The following is a 19,203-nucleotide window of genomic DNA, read 5'->3' as shown; positions in this document are numbered from 1 at the left end:
TTTATCCGCGACACCTTAAAGGCCGGTCCGTGAAAATATTGTCGGGCATAAACCGGTCCGTGGCGCAAAAAAGGTTGGAGACCGCTGATTAAGAGGACCCGAGGGAAGCTCGGAAAGCTAAGCAGAAGTTATTTGGAGAGTGACTGCCGTTGGTTGAAAAGAGAGGTAAAAAAAAAAAAAACTTCAGTGGTGTTGCACACTATTTTATATTATTTTTTTAAAGTCATTGTTAACCCTTTAAAGCCGGTCAGAGCAGCACGCTCCGTTTTGCGTAACTATTTTTAAATCCCTGTAGAACCTGAACCGTGTAAGCTAGCGCAATAATTTGTTTTGCATATGAAACCGGAGGAGTTGTACTTACATCTGATGCCATCAGCTTGTCCTCGGTCACGGTTTCGTTCCACATATAGCTTTGCAAAAATTGCATAAAAAGCGCTTGCAGGAACAAAAACATAATATTCCAGAAACACGCTTTGCCGTTCCTATCAGCTGTTCGTAACACTTCCCACAGTGAAATGATGCACATGCTGTTTTCTTTGCAAATTTGCATCATAGGATTGTTTTTTGTTTTTCCTGCAGTATATAAAAATTGCTGTATCTCCAAAATAAAACTATGAAGACACTCAAAATAAATTTCCTGTTGTTGTAAACAATTTTTTGCAACTTTATTGTTTTTAAAGTTTTGAGGGATAAGCCTCTTAAATTTCTCCAAGTAGAAATATATGTAAACAAAACAAAAGCGATTTTCAATTTTTTTTTGTAGTTTATTGCACTTTTTTGCAATTTATGTAGTTACTATGGACTTAATGCATACATATTATTAAAATATGGGCTATAACAGTTGTATTGATGTATAGCAACTTGAAATGCTCCCACAAATGGCACTACAGCATGTAAAAAAATATATATATATAAGCTCTGGTGGACTTGGTTCTATAGTAGGTCTTAAAGGGTTAAATAAATATCGTCAAATAATCGTGATCTCAATTTCAGTGAAAATAATCGTGATTATCATTTTTGCCATAATCGAGCAGCCCTATTTCCATATCAGTGAAAATACACAATTGTTGTGATTGGCTGCATTAAGAATGGGCGAGCCTGAAAAATATTTTTAATGCAGAAAAATATTCATATAGATTTTACGCACCCGGTGTGAAAAAGCCTTTAATCTGAGGAAATGCATTTGGCACAAACCACTTTAACTTTAGTTTGTGTCTTTGTACACTGGCACACGTGCATACCAGTCATCATTGTTGATCACCACCCACTCGACTCACCAGATTTTTGTTCCCTTTGACTTTTATCTTTCCCCAAATTTAAATTGAATGGTGACCATTTTGTATACACTGGAGGATTTTAAACTCTCAAGTGGTTCACAAGCAGGGTTTCTGTGCAGGAAGTGTTGCCTTGTTGCAGCGAAGTCTTGAAGTGGAGGTCAGACCACTTTAGATCAGATAAAGCCGATACAGTTAATCTGAATGCATTGTTTTCACTTTAGATGAGTGATGAAACATTTCTTCCTTTGAAAGCATTGTGTCTAGGTGAACTAGATCAGGTATTGTTGGTTGTTTTTTTGTTTTGTTTTTTGTTTTTGTTTTGTTTTTGTTGTCTTTTTTATAGCCAGAGTTGCTGAACTCGTTCACACCTTATACATTGTTACACATTGTAATGTGAAAATGAGAAAGGTCTGATTTGTGCTATGATTTATTTTTATCTTTTTTGGAATAAAAGTGATCCCATTGGTTAGTAAGATTTTCTTGTGGTTAAACACAAGGATATTATGTTAAATGTACTGAAATCAAAACAAAACAGTTTTCTGTATAATTGCTTTGTATAAATTGATATTTGTTCATTGCTTAAACAGCAATTTGAAGAAGCTGAAGTTTGCCACCAAAAATCACTGTTTGAATGAAGTGAACAAATCAGAAATCCACTGTTGAATGTGCAGTTTTAATGGGACAGCTAGAGCAACTGTTATATAGGTCTAGGGCTGCCACGATTTGTCGACTAGTCACGATTACGTCGACTATCAAAATCGTCGACGACTGATTTAATAGTCGACGCGTCGTTTGAAGCTTTGTAAGAGGAATAAGTGGCAGGATTTAAGAGTGTAATAACGGACTGAAACAGAAGATGGCAGCATTGCATGTACAAGGATGTCAGCTACCGTTAAACCCCGAAGAAGAAGAAGAAGAAGCAGCAGCTGTGTCCCAGAATTCATAGCGCAGCCCAGCTCAGTTTCCAACAATGGCGGCAGCTAGTTAGTTTTAATATTACTCTTATTATTCTTTCTGGGTCACAAAATAAACGTTTAACATATTTTCAGGTGAGAATGTAGCTGTGTAAACCTCAAATATCTGCTCAGTTTACCAGGACACCACATATTTTCAAAAGCGCTCCGACGTTTTCAGAGATGTCTGTTACCCACCAGCTCGTTAGCGAGCCGGGGGCTAGGCTCACTAGCGCCGTGAGAACACCGGACTCCCCGCAAATCGTTTTCAAACCCACCGCCGTCTTTCGCTAATCAGGTTAAATATATATAAGTCACTTAGATAACTTAAAATGTTATTGTTTGGCTTTTTTTTTTAGTATTTTATTTGTTCCTGAGTAAATCAGTTTGTCTGAGATTAAAGTTATAGTTTTTACACAGCTGAATAAACGTCAAGCAGACAGCTGATTATCAGAAGTGTGAGATGCTCCAGAATATACTCCAGTGTCCTGTTATATTTTAGATAGCAAGGAGTTTATTAAACTTCACCGAAACAATCTGCAAATTTCATTAAAATTTAATAAACTATCATCTTGTCTTTATTTTTAGTTAGCACAGACCTTACACACTTAAAGCTGTAAGCTAATGATAGTTATATAAAAGCAGATGCTGCTGGTGCAATAAGCTGTAGTTTTACGTCTAATGGATGATGATCTGATTAGTCGACTAATCGCAAAAATAATCGGTGACTAGTCGACTATCAAAATAATCGTTTGTGGCAGCCCTATATAGGTCATCACTGAAGTTTAGTGTTATAAGATAGCAGCTCAGCCATGGGAAAGTAGTCAACCAAGCAGCAGCTTGACGTTTTTGCAGTCGTGACTGTGGAACCACAGTAGCAGTGAAGCGTCATTGCTGACTGATAGCGGAAGCCAGTATGGTTGCAGACAAAACACTTTGACTTTTGGATCAGTGAGCCAGACCACATGAAGCCATGAACTGTTCAAAGAAGTGTCCTTTGTGTAGACTCTTATTTTTTTACTTCCCCTGTAAAAACAAACAAATAAACATTGATTAAAAGAAGCCTCTTTCTTGTTTCTCACCTTAACCATGCCCATGTGTATCTGCAGGTCCATCAGGCTGGGGGAGCACTTCCCCAACTAGTCCTACAGTAGACAATGGCACAGCAGCTTGGGGGAAGCCTAGTGATGCTCCGACTGGTTGGGGAGACCCTGATGATGCTGGAGGAAAGACAACATGCTGGGGAAACCCTTCTTCAAATCCCATCAAATCTGGTCAGAAAATCAGTTTTAAACGAAACCACGTCTTTGAAACGAATCGCAAGTGTTAGTCATACAGTCTGATTTTGAGGTTTGCATTGGTTGTACCGGGTTTTGTTATGATGCATGATGCAGTAGACACACAACTAAAGTGTTTGTATTTATATAAATGTCATTTTCTAATGGCTTTAATCATAATCTGATAATGGCTTGTAACTTTTATTCTGCAGGTTCAAAGACTATGCAAGATGGCTGGGGGAACAAAGAGAGCCCTGTGGCAGCATCACGTAACCCAAGCTGGGAGGATGAGGAGGAAGGTGGCGGCATGTGGAATAGTACTGGCTCCCAGGGAAGTGGGTCATCTTGGGGACAGGGAAGCAATGGTGGCTGGGGTCAGAGCCACAGTGGGAAGAAGCCCAGCAGTAAGGTGGGTTACTGTTGGGGAAAATTGATCTCTGTAAAGGAAAAATCAATTATTAAGTGGAAGGACAGATGTCCTTAACAGGTTCTGTTTTATTAAAAAAAAAACAATTAAATTATTTGAAGTAATTTCATGATTTTTTTTTTTTTTTTAATATATTTATTTAGCCATCATTTAGTCTTGTCAACATTCCTTAGGAGAGATAAAATAAATGGTAAATGGCCTGTATTTGTATAGCCCTTTACTTAGTCCTTATGGACCACAAAGCACTTTACACTACATTCAGTCATCCACCCATTCACACACTGGTGATGGCAAGCTACATTGTAGCCACAGCTGCCCTGGGGCGCACTGACAGAGGCGAGTAAACATACTTACGTGAATTAGTCCCACAATTGGAATGCTTTTATTGTGAATTCTTATAACAAAAAAAATCTTTAAAGTCATTTCCTTTGCTCTCCTTGTATTTGTCTCTTAGGGCCAATTGAAAGCTGGTGGAGGAGAGTCATGGATGGGCCCCATTAACAGACAGTTCTCTAACATGGGGTTGATGGTAAGATAGAAACGTTCTTACTTCTTGTTGTGGTAGGAATTCATACTAAAAATTAACATAAATTACATTTGACACGTTATAGTGTTCTGTGCAGTGAGTGTTAAAAGCAGTGCTCATGATGGTGAAATTGGGTTTCTTTGTTGGACAGAATGATGATCCCAGTGGCCCAAACATTGACCCAACTTCAGGTTCTATCCAGGAGAAGAAAATAGAGATGGATAAAAGAGGCATGGGAATGACTGATTACAATGGAGACATGAGGAAGGGAGGAAGAGGAGGAGGTGTGGGGGTGTCTTATCGTCCTCCTGGTTCCAAAGAGGCAGCACCTGGGGATGCTGGGGCTTATTATGACAAGGTGATGCCTCATTACCATGTCTTTGTATCTCGTGTCTTTCATGTCTAGATAACATGTTGTCTTTTATCATAATTTTTTCCTCTTGTGATTCTACCTTTTCTTCCTGCCTGTTCCATTTGCCTCATTTCTCCTTTCCTCAAACTTCCCCTACACCATAATATACCACCAAAACTGGTCTTCCACTGGCTGTCACTGTGACAGACATTGCCTTTGATCAATCAGGATGGGTGCCTTGGGGAGGAGGGTCCTTGCTCTCTGTACTCTCCACCCTCTGTCTACAAGCCCCATTCCCTCTTCAACCACTCTATCCCCTTTAGACAAGTAAGATAATCACTCCTTTTGTTTCTGCCCTAATGTCTTTAAAGTCCTTGTATAAATCTTCTGTTTTCATTAGATGTTCATAAATATGAAAAGTTTTACATCCACCTTCTGTCACATTCGGCTTAATTTTTTAAGATTTTCACATACTCCATCCTCCACTGTAGGTCATCTGACATTTAATTTTCTGTGTTTGATCGCAGGCTGGTCACAATATCTTTGGCAGTAGTGGAGGAATGGCTCAGTCCAGACATCAGCCAAGTATCCCGCAGATAAACCAGTCACCAGGGATACGAGCGCAAGTGCCTCATCAGTTCCTGTCACCTCAGGTATTAAATTTTTTTTTTATTTAATAGATTTAAATTTAAATGACAGAAAAGTTCCTGTTTTTCCACTATCTACGATAAAAGTTTATTATTATTGTTTTAAATATTGGATAGTCTTGGCAATGAGCTACCAGAACTTATTCTGTAAGTTTTCACATTTATTATTTAGAAAAACTGAGACCTGTTTTTGAAATTGTACTTCATCTTCTTATATTAAGACATTTCAGGCACTAAATGTTTACTTAAATGTCTTTACTCTATTAGAAAGGGGAGAGTAACTGATCTAGCCCACTTGAAGATCAAAGTGGGCTATGTGGTGTAAATTTAGTTTGACATCTGCGTCATACATTAAACCATTCTCATTTTGTGCCATGTTGTTTTTATTGTTTATATCGGATGTAGCTGATACAAATGCAGAATGATTTCAACTTGGAAACTGTAAAGGCTGTACTTTTCTTTGTAAGCCAGATTTGCCTTGTAGCTGGTGTTATGTAACAAAATACTCATATTCTAGAGCCCTGCATTTTCTGGCATTGCTCAGTTTAGTACGGTTAGAATACATACATACATGGATACATACATTACTTATGTAATTACTTAATGAGTCTTAAGTAAAAAGTAATATGCTAATGTAGCATACATCATTCCTCATGTTCATAGATCTGCTGATCTGTCTGTAGACTTGGTTGGTGTCCAGTCATCTCTCATTTTTTACAATAAGCAACTCTTGCTTAACATTCTCATTTAAGTGAAAGCGATCAAAAGCCTTGTAACACCCTGCACTTAGCGAGACTATAAGAGTTAGTAAATGGTTAATATTTTAATATGGCCATACATTACAATTTCTTTTAAAAGTTAGAAATATTATGTATGTAGTCAGTTTTAGTTTTTACCAAAAAAAAAAAAAAAAAATCAGTGTTTCAGACTGGAAAAGATTTCATGAAGCTTTCAGTCAGTGCATCTCTGTCACCAACTGATGAGACCATGTAAAGGGATTGAATGTTGATCAGGAAGAAGCTAATGTACTTGCTTATAGTTACAGGAAAGCAAAATGTTTCTTTGGTAACAGGTGTGCCCGTCTGCTGTCTGTCTCTAGGTGCCAGGCTCTGTGCTGAAGCAGATGCCCCCTCCCAGTGGAAACATGGGGGGAGTTGGTGGTGTGGGAGGGGTGGCAGGAGTTGGGGGAGGTGTGTTCCCTCCGCAGCTGTCCCCCCAGCATATTGCAATGCTCAGCAGCATCTACCCACCCCACATCCAGTTTCAGCTGGTGAGAAGCAGCATTATATGTCTCTGAAGGCTACTGCAGGGCTCCAGCACACATCTGCTAAGGGCATAGGCAAGGCTGTACGCAGCCACTGGAGAATCTGATCTGTACTTTTCGTACACCACCGTTACCAAGGCGTCATTCCCTCTGATTGTTACTTTCTCATATGTGTGACTAATTTTCATGCATAATTTGTGTGACACAGTCAGCATATATATGAAATTATGTAGCCAAATAGCTAGAAGGAAATTAATTTTTTTTGTTATAACACTGAAACCGTAAAATCCATTCAAATACTTTTGCAGTGTGAAGGATGCAAAACAAAATGTGACCTAAAACTGGTCTTGAAGCAAACTTTTTCTCTTTTTTTTCTGGCTTGTACAGTGAACTTCCAAAAATATTGCTCTTAATTCTTTTTTCTTTATGTTGCGATCTCACGTCCTTTTGCATCTTTTTTAATGTCCATTCAGGCTTGTCAGCTCCTCCTCCAACAGCAGCAGCAGCCGCAACAACAACAGCAGCAGCAGCAGCTACTGCAAAACCAGAGGAAGTTCACACCAAACACACGTCAGCAGACTGACCCTCAGCAGGTATACACACACACACACACACACACACACACACACACACACACACACACTTCTCTCTTCTTGTTTTGTTTTGTTTTGTTTTTGTTTTTTACTTCCACCTCTTCAATGATTGTTCTTGTTTTTTGTTATATCATCTCAGCTGGCCAGGATTATGGCGGTGCTCCAGCAGCAGAGGCAGGTCGGGGGGTTAAGCAGCAGCTCCAAACTATCCCCCTCCCACCATGGTGGAGGAGGGGGTCCTAAACTGCCTGTGGCTGATCCCATGTCCCACCCAGGCCTGGCACCATCTGTGGCTGACCTGCACCAAAAAAATCTAGGACCATACTCTGGTAAACAATTACTTTTTAAATAAAAAAATATCCTAAAACTGTTTCAACAATGAAACTGAAACATTTTTTAATTTTGAAATTAACTGAATGTAGTGTAGGTTGGTTTTTTTTGTTTTTTGTTTTATGGCAGCTGTGGATTCACTTTACTACATATGTGTTAAAACAAAATAACCTTTGTAATATTTCTCTTCAGGGTTTGGATCTGGGGTGAACCTTACAGGTCTGGACCTGGGTGGCTCTGTGGTGGGGGGGCCTGGAGCCATGAAGGACCTAGGGGGTCAGCAGTCCCGTTTCAAGTGGATGATGGAGGGAAACTGTTCTCCAGACACTTCCTCATCTGAGAATGCGTTTCATAAAAATGGTGAGATTATAACTTTTTTTGAAAGTAATTTCATAGTGCAGGCAGAAAGGGTTAAGATTAGCTGTGAAGTCGCATCTTACTGTGATCGCTCTCTTCCTACCTACCAGGTCCTGTCACCCCCATAAAGATGCCAGGGGGCTCACCATATGCGCAGTATGACATGATGGTTGGAGAAGGGCTGAGTGACAGTTGGCATCGCACCCCTGGCAACAAGATGTGTGCCAAGCCTGCCTCCACACCAAGCTGGCCCCCTGGTTAGTGACTACCTTAAATCAAGATGATGATTATCAAATTTGTGCACTATATGTAACGAGGACGTGAAACACAACATGTATTACCTCTAATTTTAATCATAGACACCTGCTTTAAAAAAAAAGCTGTCATACATTATCAGTCTATGAAACTAGATTTAAAAATTCAGTGTTTTAAGTTAGTTGTTAGAGCAAATCTTGACATCAGTGACATCACTGTGTTGGTTGGTTGCTGTTAATAGCCCACCATTGGTTTATGTCAGCTAAACAGTGACAGAACCATTAACCCAGTGGAAAACAAGGAAACCAAAACTAAAAAGTACTTTAAGGGGGTCACTTCAGTACAGCAATGAGTTTTTCTCTTTTCTCTTAAGTGGTTCTTTGTTGATGCCAGCTGAGCTGAAATGGGAGAATCTACCCATTAGCCATCATGCTAGAGTTTATAGAGCACTTTATAAATGAGGACTGTGTGCAGAAAAGGGTGGCTCAGACTAACAAGCTGAAGTCTAAGGCTGGCCCCTCTGTTTAATTTTGCCTTGTTAGGTGTACAGATTGTCCCACCTGGCCAGCTAACACAAGAATTAGCTGTGCGCTGTAAGGAGATGGCCGGGTAGTGCTATAAACAGTAATTAATTAGTATTAATAAAAGCCAAAAAAATTAAGTTTGATCATTGTACTCAGCATGATTCTAATAGACTACACTCAGTAAATGATTGTGAAAAGAATAACCACAATGCTTAATTTTGTTACATTTTATTTTCATCACTGTCACTGCCAGCTGTCCACATGAAAAGTAGATGACATTCACAACACCAAACAACATTTCAGGAGGACAGTAAAGCTTCTGTTTCAACAAAATCGAAGTCTTAAAATAGTCTTATATGTGAATTTAGCCGTTTAACTAATAGCGGTTACCCAATGGTCACTTTAGAGTCTGTGCTCCTGACTTAATTGCCAATTACTGCAAGTTTGCAAAGTAGTTTACTAACTAGCAGGTATACTAGTTTTGAACACTTGAAACAACATCTGTGGATGTGATTTTCAGCTTAAAATGAGCAACTTTTAAAAAAATGTCAGTTTAGTTCGACATCTTCAACTAAAGCCAAGCTATTGTTAGCATAAGTGTACCTGCTGTTGGCTGTCTCCACACAGACTTCACAAAGCGAGCATGTTGCTTCTCCCAAAATATCCCTCTCACAGCAGAGTATCTGGTAAGGGTGGGTAGAGCTAGGGTGGCATCCCTGTGCAGTTACCATACCTGTATAAGGTGGTGTTTCTCAACCTCTCTACACCTCCGTATAGCACCAATTGTTATTTGAGCAATTTTTTGTCATAAATGTCTTTCATGCTTACTGGCTTGAAAACATAAACCATAAGGTGTCAAAGGTAACTTGTCAAATCATCTGTCAGCGCCATCTTCTGCCAACTACCTGTTAATTTGTCTTTCTTCCCCTCTGTAATAAGCTAACCACTTGTAATTTACTATGAACAGAAAAAAAGAACAACTCTTAATTTCGTGTAAAACCAACTAAATTGTGCTGTTTCATGTCCTCTTTAAGCCTGTAGGGTTAAAGTTTAGGCTTTTCAGGCTTTAACGGACCACATGTTTGTTTTTTCTTTAGAGTTCCAGCCTGGTGTGCCATGGAAAGGAATTGACCGTGTTGACCCTGAGTCTGACCCCTACATGACCCCAGGGAGCATGATGGGAAACACAGTGCCACCCACTCTCAATGATACAGAGCACCAATTGTTACAAGACAATACAGGTTAGCATTTGCGTGTTTACACCCGATACTCTTATGGATACCACTCCTCATATTTTGCTACCAAGTAAAGATATAAACAGGGAGTTGTGGCTCCTTTTTGCACAATGGCGCAGTCCAAAATTATATTTTTCATCTCATCTGCATTACTGAGCAGGTATGAGAACGTTCAATTTAGTTTTTTCACATAGATCAGTGTTTTTACTGCCAGTGCAAGTGGGTTTGTTTTCACAGTAAACTTGGTCGCAGCCTGCTGACACAGATTTTTCCCTCTTGTGTTTTCCCTTATCTGACTAATTGGAAACAAGTGCTTAAAACTGAAACTAATGGCTTTCCTAAAGGTTTAAAAGGAAGGTTTTGTTTTCCTCCACTGTGATTGATTTCATAGTCGGAGAGAGTCACTGGGTTTTTTCCAGGATGTTGTTGTAACTTTGGTATAAAAAGTGTCATGAGTGTCACTTTTGTGGTGATTCAGCGCTTTATGACATGAAATAGAAAATTAATCTTCATTGGATTCATATGTTGTTTTCCAAATTTTGCTGATGTTCACTTGGCATGTATAAAAAGCAGTTTGACATTGGAAAGGTGCAACTTTAGCTCTACATATGTTACCCATGGAGGCTGTTTTTGCATCGTTTATGATCATTCATTTTATGGTTCTCACTATCTTTGTATGCAGATTCCACCCCTCCTCTCAACACCTTGCTGCCTTCACCTGGTGCCTGGCCCTACAGTGCCTCAGACAGTCCTCTCAACAACGCACACAACTCAGGTAACCATACACATGAATATATACCATCTTCCTTCTAGGCTTTTGGTTAATTTATCTACGTTTGTATTTTTACTTCATAATTTCTGGTAATAGTGAATTGTCGGGTTTTTAATAAACTCTACAAGAAGAGAAAGTAAATGAAGCAGTGAAAGAATTTCCAATATACATTTGAATTGGATTTGATTGCTTTGAAGGTCACAATTTTAACAGATTCAGGTTTAAATGTTATTCTGCAGATACTTGGATAATTTGCAGTGAAATCTGGACGGCACTTAAATATGTTAGAAAATTCTAGTCCATCAGCTTTTCTCTAACAGCATGGTGGGAGTTTCTAAAAATAACGGAGTCTTCATTAATCCCATGCAAACGTACACCTATCTGGAATAACCCTGACATATTACAAAACAATAATATGATTAATTTCCCAGAATGGAGTTGTAAAGGAATTAAATACTTAGAACATATATTAGAGGGAACAGAATTTATTCCATTTGACAGACTAGTTGAACAATATGGGATCAACAAGACAAGGTTTTTAGAATATCAACAAATTAAATCCATAGTAAAAAAGAAATTTAACCTCAGTCAAGTTGAATTACAAACACCACTAAGTGCGGCACATTTTCTTACTCTTAAATCCCCCAAATTATTATCTAAAATATACAGAACACTTTCTAAATTAGATGAATCAATATCCCTTCCTACTGCAAAGTGGGAAGCAGATTTATCAGTCAACCTAGACCAAAACTTCTGGTCTCAGATTTGCTTAAAAACTTTTAAATTAATTAAAAATCCCAGTCTGCAATTAATACAATACAAAATACTTCATAGAGTGCACTATACAGGTCATCGGATGTTCAAGATGGGCTTTACATCTTCCAACAACTGCTCACACTGTCAAGGCAATACACCAGACAATTACATCCACGCTCTTTGGTTCTGTCCACCAGTGCAAAAGTTTTGGCGCGAGATATGTGAAGACTTATCAAAGTGTCTGAAATGTAACATCCCAACTTCCCCCTTAGTGTGTCTACTGGGCAGCTTAGATAATGTCACTTCAGAAAAGAATATAGCCCATATGATCTTCACTGCCCTATGCATAGCCAAGAAAACAGTCCTCATGAACTGGAAAAATAAAAATAATCTTAATTCTAACCAATATAGAAATTATCTATTAGATTACATTAGTCTTGACACAGCCTCTGCCACCACATTAGATCAATTGCTCTGGGCCCCTTTTATCAGCTCCATCACCTAGTGGGGGTGGGGGGTCATAGTTTGGTCCCGCCTTCACTGTTGTGATTGGTGAGGGGGTAGGGACAGGCTTAGGGCGTCGGGGGGTTCCCCGGAGGCATCTTCCTTGGGGAGCTCAACCCGGGGTAGCGGTCACGTCCGGTTGGGGGCTCTGTTGGCTCTCAGGTGACTGTTTCCTCGCGGCTGCGTGCAGCGGGGCTAGGGGAGGGTCTGTGCTGACGGACGTGGGTTACTGACCTGGCAACCTGGCTGCCCCTGGGTGGGTCCGGGATGGGCGTGAGGTTCTGGGGGCGCTCCGTCTCTGGGCTGGGGCCCGGGCCGGGCCTCGGGGGCTTGGGTCCTGGTTGGTGTGTTGCCGGGGTTGTGGGCGGGTGGGTGCATGGGGGCCCGGCCCTGGAGCAGGGTGCCGCCGGTGCGTCGAGCCGCCTGGGGGGCTCTTCAACTGGTGGGGGGGATGGTCACATCTTGCAGGAGCTTTCTTCTCTTCAGGAACTCTCTGCAGGAGGGGGAGATACAGGAGAGGTGGAGGAAGATCTCAGCCTGGGCGTTTACCGTCTTATGTAGTCTGGAAGATGTGTGGATGGTGGGGTGGGTGCAGTTTTCTCTGTGGTGGGGTTGGGTGGACTGTCCAGGGCTCTGTGGAGCCGGGGGGCCCCCCTTCCCTGGCGGGTCGCGGAGGGTGGGAGTGCCTACTGGGGTCAGCGGGGGAGCTGGCCCCAGGGAGGGGTTACCTGCCCCTCCCTTCCTTCCCTCCCCATCTCCAGCTGCCTCCCTCTTCCCGCTCCTCCACAACCACCCACACATGCAGGGCCTTGGAGTGGGGGTATGTCACCAGGGTGCAGAGGAGGCTCCCCCCCCCCCCCCCCCCCCCGTCCCCTTCTGGCTGCCTCTGCCTCAATTTTATCCCACAACTTAGACATTCACATTATTCACACTCTCATTACACATACATATAGGATCTTGGGGGTGGGCACAATCACGGAGTCCAAATTACCATCAGGGTGTATACCTCACCCCTGACGTCGTTGCCCACCTCTCAATTTTAAATACACTTAGTCATTGAGGGCTAGCAGGAGGGACTATGCGCTTACCTGCTGCTCCTTGGCAGGTAGCTCCATGCCCTCCTGGGTTTTAATTGCACCTTAGAACACATATGCATCAACACTACAATGAGCGGGTGGAGGGAGGTTTGGAGTCTTCTCCCACCCCCATTCTCTGCGGCCTGCTGGAGCGGGAGGGCTAGTAGGAGGAGTTGGCCGTCCGACTGCGGTCTGGGGTGTGGGGCCTCCCTGCTGCTGCAGAGTTGGGGTGGTCTGCCTCTCCCCACCGCAGGGAAAAGGGTAACACCACCTGGGTCTGGGTGCAATTCCCCCCTCCAGGGGCAAGGGTACCTAGACCCAGTTTGTAGAGTACGCTTGGGGAGTGTGATCGTGTGTACAGCGTCTCTTTATGTCTGTCTCCACGTTGGTTGAGTGTGGAGTGAGTGCATATGAGAGCATGAGGGTGGGAATGGATGTTTGTGTCTGTGTGTGCCTGTATGTCTGTGTCTATATGTCAGGTTGGGTATCAGACGCCACCTCTCTGGGGACACCTCAGGCCCTCCAAGGTTTGGAGGCCTATCTCCACCCACCACCACTTCCCCTGCCGGTGGCGGACTCCCTCAGGTGTCGGTGTGTTGGTGGTTCTTTGTGTCTGGGGGTGGGCGTCCGGGTACACACCGGCTCACTCCTTGGCGGCCGCTTGTCGGGGCCTGGGGCCTGGGGCTCGCTCGGGCCCCTTTGGAGGTGGGGTGCCCCCGGCCTCTCGGCCTGGGGCTCGGTCACTCAGGCACAGCTGGGGGCCGGCGGAGCTCACGGGCGCGTCACTGCAACTCCCCCTGGCTTCTGCTCCGCGGCTGCTGGGCGAGCCCTCATCTGGGACTCTCCTCAGCTCTTACTGGAACAGTGGCGCGGCTGCCCCTCTGTTGGTCTTCCATGGTCTCTTGTGTTCTGGGGGCCTCTGGATGTCTGGAGTTTTGATCTCCTCCATACCCGCTTCACACCCTGGAGGACGGGGCTGTGGCCCCCCCACACTCCCTAGCAGATCATTACATGGAGAAACCTTTGGAATGCAAGCATGCTGATCCACACAGGTATGCACACATGGGTATTCACAGACGCGGACTAAAGCTTTCTTGGCTGCTGCCTCAAAGCACACTGTGCGCTGTCTATCTTGCGTGCTGCACAATATCGTTTATTATTTAGTAAATATTGATATCTATGACTAGCTAGTTTATTGTGATGGTGCTTTGTTTTCTCTATTATTATGTTGCTCTTTGTTGTTTGCTGTCTCCTCTGTTTGTTTTTGTTTGTTTGTTTTTTTTTTTGTTTTTTTTCTCCATACAGGTGACCCAGGAGTTCTTTTTTTTTTTTTTCTCTCTCTCTTCCCCCCCCTTCTCACCGTCTCTTCTCCCCTTTGGTTTTCTTTCTTTCTCTCCCCCTCTTTCTCTCATTCATTCCCCCTGTCCTATTTATTTAAAAAAAAAAAAAAAAAAAAAAAAATGACAAAGGATGAACTGAAGCTCTGCCATCACGTAATGTCGCATACTGCTGTTTCTGATGTCATTTAAAAAAAAAGAAAAAGAAAAAAAAAAAGAAAATTCTAGTCCTGGAAAACCATGGACATCAGGGAGTAGCTTTGTAATGAACCAGTTAAAAGAATATGGAATATATGTGTTGCTCCTTACATTAATCCACTGTCTGCAGATATTTTAAAGTCTCCGTCTTGCCTGTGTCCTTTTGTCTCCTACAGCAAAGTACACAGAATACAAGACCAGCTGGCCCCCAGAGCCCATTGGACCTAAGTCTTGGAAAGCCAGTCGTGGCAGCAGCCAGACCCAGTTATCCCGCCCACCTCCAGGCCTAGCCAGTCAAAAGCAGCCATCGCCTTCCCCTTGGTCAGGAGGAGCCCCTCGATTGGCTGCCCGCAGCTGGAGTAGTGGCTCGAACAGCACTGGTAACGCTGTGACTAATTTTTCATGTTGTTTTGGTTTTTGTCTTTGAACGCAGTAATTTTTAAAAATGTTTAGTCAGGAGATTTAAAAAAAAATGTCTTTGATTACTGAAAGTGTTATTTTGAGCTAAAGAATCCATTTATATTTCATTTGGAAGATTAAGTGAGGCTCAGTTCATGCAGTGGGAAAGTTGTTCATCATTTATTTTGAGAAACTGGGAGGAAAAATAAAGTGACACTCCATGGATGACTCCTGTTACTAAGACCACTTTTCTCCTCGGTTTCTTTTCTGTGCAGGCTCGACCTGGAGTGACGGCAGCTCTCGAGAAACCTGCTGGTTGGTGCTCAGCAACCTCACGCCACAGGTACACAAACACACACATTCAGGCAGATCTGCAGAAAAAGAATTTCTCAAAATGCAGAGAAGAAAACAAATAAAACTATTTATTAATTAATTCAAACTGATTAGTCCATTTCACATTTGTATTAGCGGCAGTGGGAGCTGAGGCTAAAGCAGCCTCCTCCACCTCCTCTTGGGGTATCTCTAGCACTCCCACTCCCAGGCCAGATCAGAGAGGTCTCTCGTCCAATCCTGATCATGTGCCTGAACAAGTAGAACTGAGTCCTCTAAATAATCTGTATTGTTGTAGAGTCTTTAACTTAAAGTGCTTTGAGGCAACAGTTGTGATTTGGCGCTGCATAAATAAAATTGAACTAAATTTCTCTGCTGAACATGGAGTCCAGTATTGACCACCCAAAGCATCTTTAAACAAATGTTTTATTTATTTATTTATTTAGTTATATATATATTTTTTAAAGGCCTCATGATCACCATCTCTGTTGCCTTCCTTAATTCTTGGTGTGGTGCTGTTGTGGAAGCACACCTTGTAAGGTCTAGTGATCCCCAAAGCTATCTTAGCTGGAGCTAAATGCTTGTGACACACCAAACAGACCTGTGATTATTATCCAGACTTACATGATTCTCTATGAACCGCAGAAATCACCACCTATCTCTATAGCCAGCCCAACAGAATCTACTTAGACAGCCTGAAACTGCAGTGAAGGTCCATCATGGTTGCCCCTGATTTTGGCAGTGCTGTGTTTCAGTGTTTGAAACATAGCACATTTAAAAATCCCAGTCTGTTTGACATCTTAACCTATTACTGTCCTTTTAAGATCTTTCGTCTGCTTGTTTTTTTTTTTTTTGGTTTTTTTTTACTACAGATTGATGGATCCACTCTGAGAACCATCTGCATGCAGCACGGGCCGTTGTTGACCTTTCACCTTGGCCTGACCCAGGGCACTGCTCTGATTCGCTACAGCTCCAGACAAGAGGCAGCCAAGGCTCAGAGTGCACTTCACATGTAAGGAATTATTTTGATAACATCTTTTTAAAGTAAATCTTAAAGTAAAAGAAACTAAAGTAGCATCTTGGCTTAGCTTAATATGTTGACTAGAAGTGGTAGCAAATGGCTAGCTTGCCTTTATTCACCGTCAACAAAAAACCATCTACCAGTAAATCTAAAGGTCAGCATTATATTGTCCTAGTTTGTTTCATAATTGAGCATTTTCTCTGTAAAATATCATAACGCTTGACTTTCAAGAGTTGCAAAGATCCCTGTTACTGATCCCTGGAAAAGTGTTAAACCATTAAGTGTTGTTTTTACAATAAAGTTCTGAAGTTTAGAGGTGATCTGGATCCTGCAGAAAGAACAAGCCTAGTCATTTTCACTTGCTCGCAAACGTGATGTGTAGCAAACCATATTCTGGTATAGTTTCACTTTGTGTGTTTCACAGTTGTGTAGACTATACATCACAAACTGAGTGTTAAACTTTCGTTTGCAGTTCATTTTGAGGCTGAAAAGCCTTTTGAGGCCCTTCATTCATTACAAGTGTATGACGGACTTTCTGTTTACCCCAGGTGTGTTTTGGGTAACACAACCATCTTAGCGGAGTTTATGAGTGAGGAAGATGTGGCTCGCTACATTGCACATTCCCAGGCTGGAGGAGCAGGAAGCGGAGGAGCTGCAGCCGGCTCCCAAGGCTCCGGGCCTACAGCAGCCTCCATAGTTGGGGCTAACAGTAACGGAGGAAGCTGTGAAAGAGGTGGAGCAGGAGGAAACGGTGGGGTAGGAGGAGTAGATGGAGCTTCCACAGTCGGAGGGGCAGGAAATGGAGGAGCTGGGTCTTCCAGTTCTGCATGGCAAAGTCTAGAAAGCACAGGCAGCTCGTCGGACCAGTCTGCCACCCAGGGGCCCGGATTGGGCATTTTCACCCAATGGAGCACCAACGGCACCGGGATAGGTGGGGCCGGAGGTGTGGAGGCCGGAAGGCAGGGTCTGTGGGGAAGTGTGGGTGGGATGGGGGGGACAGGGTACCCCAGCAGTAGCCTCTGGGCTTCTCCGGCGCTTGAGGATCGTCACCAGATGGGCAGCCCCGCCTCGCTGCTTCCAGGGGACCTCCTGGGCGGGGGGGGCGACTCTATCTGAGGGGCCAGCTGACACACACGTTTTACACCTAAGGTGAAACACGTCATGCTCTGCATTGACGTGGAGAAAAAAAAGCTACACTGGTCATCCAACATAGACACTCAACAGTCATACTACACACAAGCTACATGCACACATTACTTTCACACAGACATTAAACCGCCTAACTTTAAATGAAGACAACAGTAAAACTTGAACCGGGGGAAAAAGGTGAAATCCATTAAACTCTTTAGGACGTAACTGGATAGCTCTTTGTCTTTGTACTTCAGACCACACACCTGCATTCAGAGACCCAATCACTCAGGCATGCACTGTAGACAGGCTCAGCCAGAGTCCTACACGTCAACAAGTTTAGCTATTGCTGTTTTTAGTGTGCCACTTTTTTTAATTTTATATTGCTATTTAATGGTCAAATCTCAAAAGTCAGACATGCAGACTGAGCCCTCTTAGACCTGGCTGGCGTACTTCGGAGTTCCCACTTTTGGAAGCTTAAGAGTGGGAAGGATCGGGACTTTATAAAAAATCTGGGACAGCGCCACACTACTGAGTCAAATGGACGATCAGCAACGTTTGAGATGCGCAAAAGGAAAGAGTCTTTTTAGTAGGTACCGACACGTCTACATTGGTGGGAATATGCCATCACTATGGGACCCAGGGTGGAAAAAACACAAAACAAAAAAAACAACATTAGCCAAACTTGCACTATATGCCTCTGGGTTTGTTGTTGACGCATCCTTCCACAAATCCCTCCATGTTTGAAACAGAGCTACAACACAACTACATAGACCTTAAAGAACAATTAAATGTTACAGCAGCAGTGGCCTTGGCTAACACCCAGCGGCCACCCACCCTCCATGTCAACAGCGTCGTCACACCTTTTCATCAGTTACACACTGCTCTTATATTTGACAAGCAAAATTGTATCTCCTTGTCGATGTGCGTTGGTTGTTTATCAGTTTGTTTTCTGTTTTAGAAGAAATGAGAAATGTGTGGAAAAAAACAGTGGAAATCCAGAGATGTCCTCTTATTTGCCCTTCAAACACTGACCTCGCTATTGTATTTTTTCTTACTCAAGAAATCAAGTTGGTTATTATATATTGTCATGATGTAATGGTGACTATGATCACATATTTACTCGCTGTACAAGGTGCCCTCCTGCCTGCCTGTGTGTGCATGAACTGAGTGTTGACAGTTACGACCGAATGGAGAAGGATGTGATTATGATGACAATTATATCGGGAGTGTCTGTGTTATTGCTGCAACATTGAATGTTTATTTTCCTTTTTTTCTTTTTTCTTGTCCATGAGAGATTCATGTGTGTGCGCGTGTGTGTGTGTGTGCGCGTGTGTGCGTGCGTGCTTGCCTTTGAACACTGATCTTCTCCAGTCAGGGAAGTGAATAGATGTAAATCTGACAGCTTACATTTGAGAGAAAGACTGTGTGTGTGTGTGTGTGTGTGTGTACGTGTGTGTACGTGTGTGTACACATTTTTGCGTGCTTGACTGGATGTTGTGATAGCTAAAAAGTTCAAAAACATTGGCACTATTGCATTTGTCTCCTAAGTTGTGTTTTTAGTCGCTTTTTGTTTCCGTTTATATATATTTTTCTTTTAAATGCAATAAGAGAATATTTTGTTTTTAAGACGAAGCAACCAACCGAAGGCATTTTTATTAAGAT

The 19,203-nt window shown here is 42.4% G+C and overlaps 1 protein-coding gene across 5 annotated transcripts in view; it reads left to right on the top strand.

Annotated features, from left to right (window-relative positions):
* tnrc6ba (trinucleotide repeat containing adaptor 6Ba) overlaps positions 1-19,203 on the top strand; it is a 27,585-nt gene extending 8,382 nt beyond the window's left edge. For 4 of the 5 annotated variants that reach the window (XM_085415781.1, XM_085415783.1, XM_085415780.1 and 1 more), the window contains exons 6-22: positions 3,340-3,504; positions 3,720-3,916; positions 4,389-4,463; positions 4,612-4,818; positions 5,020-5,139; positions 5,340-5,465; positions 6,559-6,729; positions 7,197-7,316; positions 7,456-7,645; positions 7,839-8,006; positions 8,114-8,260; positions 9,880-10,023; positions 10,700-10,792; positions 14,837-15,040; positions 15,335-15,402; positions 16,262-16,401; positions 16,959-19,203. In XM_085415781.1, coding sequence (XP_085271907.1) covers positions 3,340-3,504; positions 3,720-3,916; positions 4,389-4,463; positions 4,612-4,818; positions 5,020-5,139; positions 5,340-5,465; positions 6,559-6,729; positions 7,197-7,316; positions 7,456-7,645; positions 7,839-8,006; positions 8,114-8,260; positions 9,880-10,023; positions 10,700-10,792; positions 14,837-15,040; positions 15,335-15,402; positions 16,262-16,401; positions 16,959-17,526 — 2,903 coding nt within the window. In that variant the 3' untranslated portion in view covers positions 17,527-19,203. The remainder of the gene's footprint in view (positions 1-3,339; positions 3,505-3,719; positions 3,917-4,388; positions 4,464-4,611; positions 4,819-5,019; positions 5,140-5,339; positions 5,466-6,558; positions 6,730-7,196; positions 7,317-7,455; positions 7,646-7,838; positions 8,007-8,113; positions 8,261-9,879; positions 10,024-10,699; positions 10,793-14,836; positions 15,041-15,334; positions 15,403-16,261; positions 16,402-16,958) is intronic. The other variant, XM_085415785.1, reaches the window with a different exon arrangement.

This window comes from Rhamphochromis longiceps, linkage group LG8 (assembly GCF_057381845.1).
Source record: "Rhamphochromis longiceps isolate RC_006_pf linkage group LG8, R_longiceps_female_GT1.1, whole genome shotgun sequence".
Lineage (NCBI taxonomy): Eukaryota > Metazoa > Chordata > Actinopteri > Cichliformes > Cichlidae > Rhamphochromis > Rhamphochromis longiceps.
This window is presented reverse-complemented; position numbering and strand designations above follow the sequence as displayed.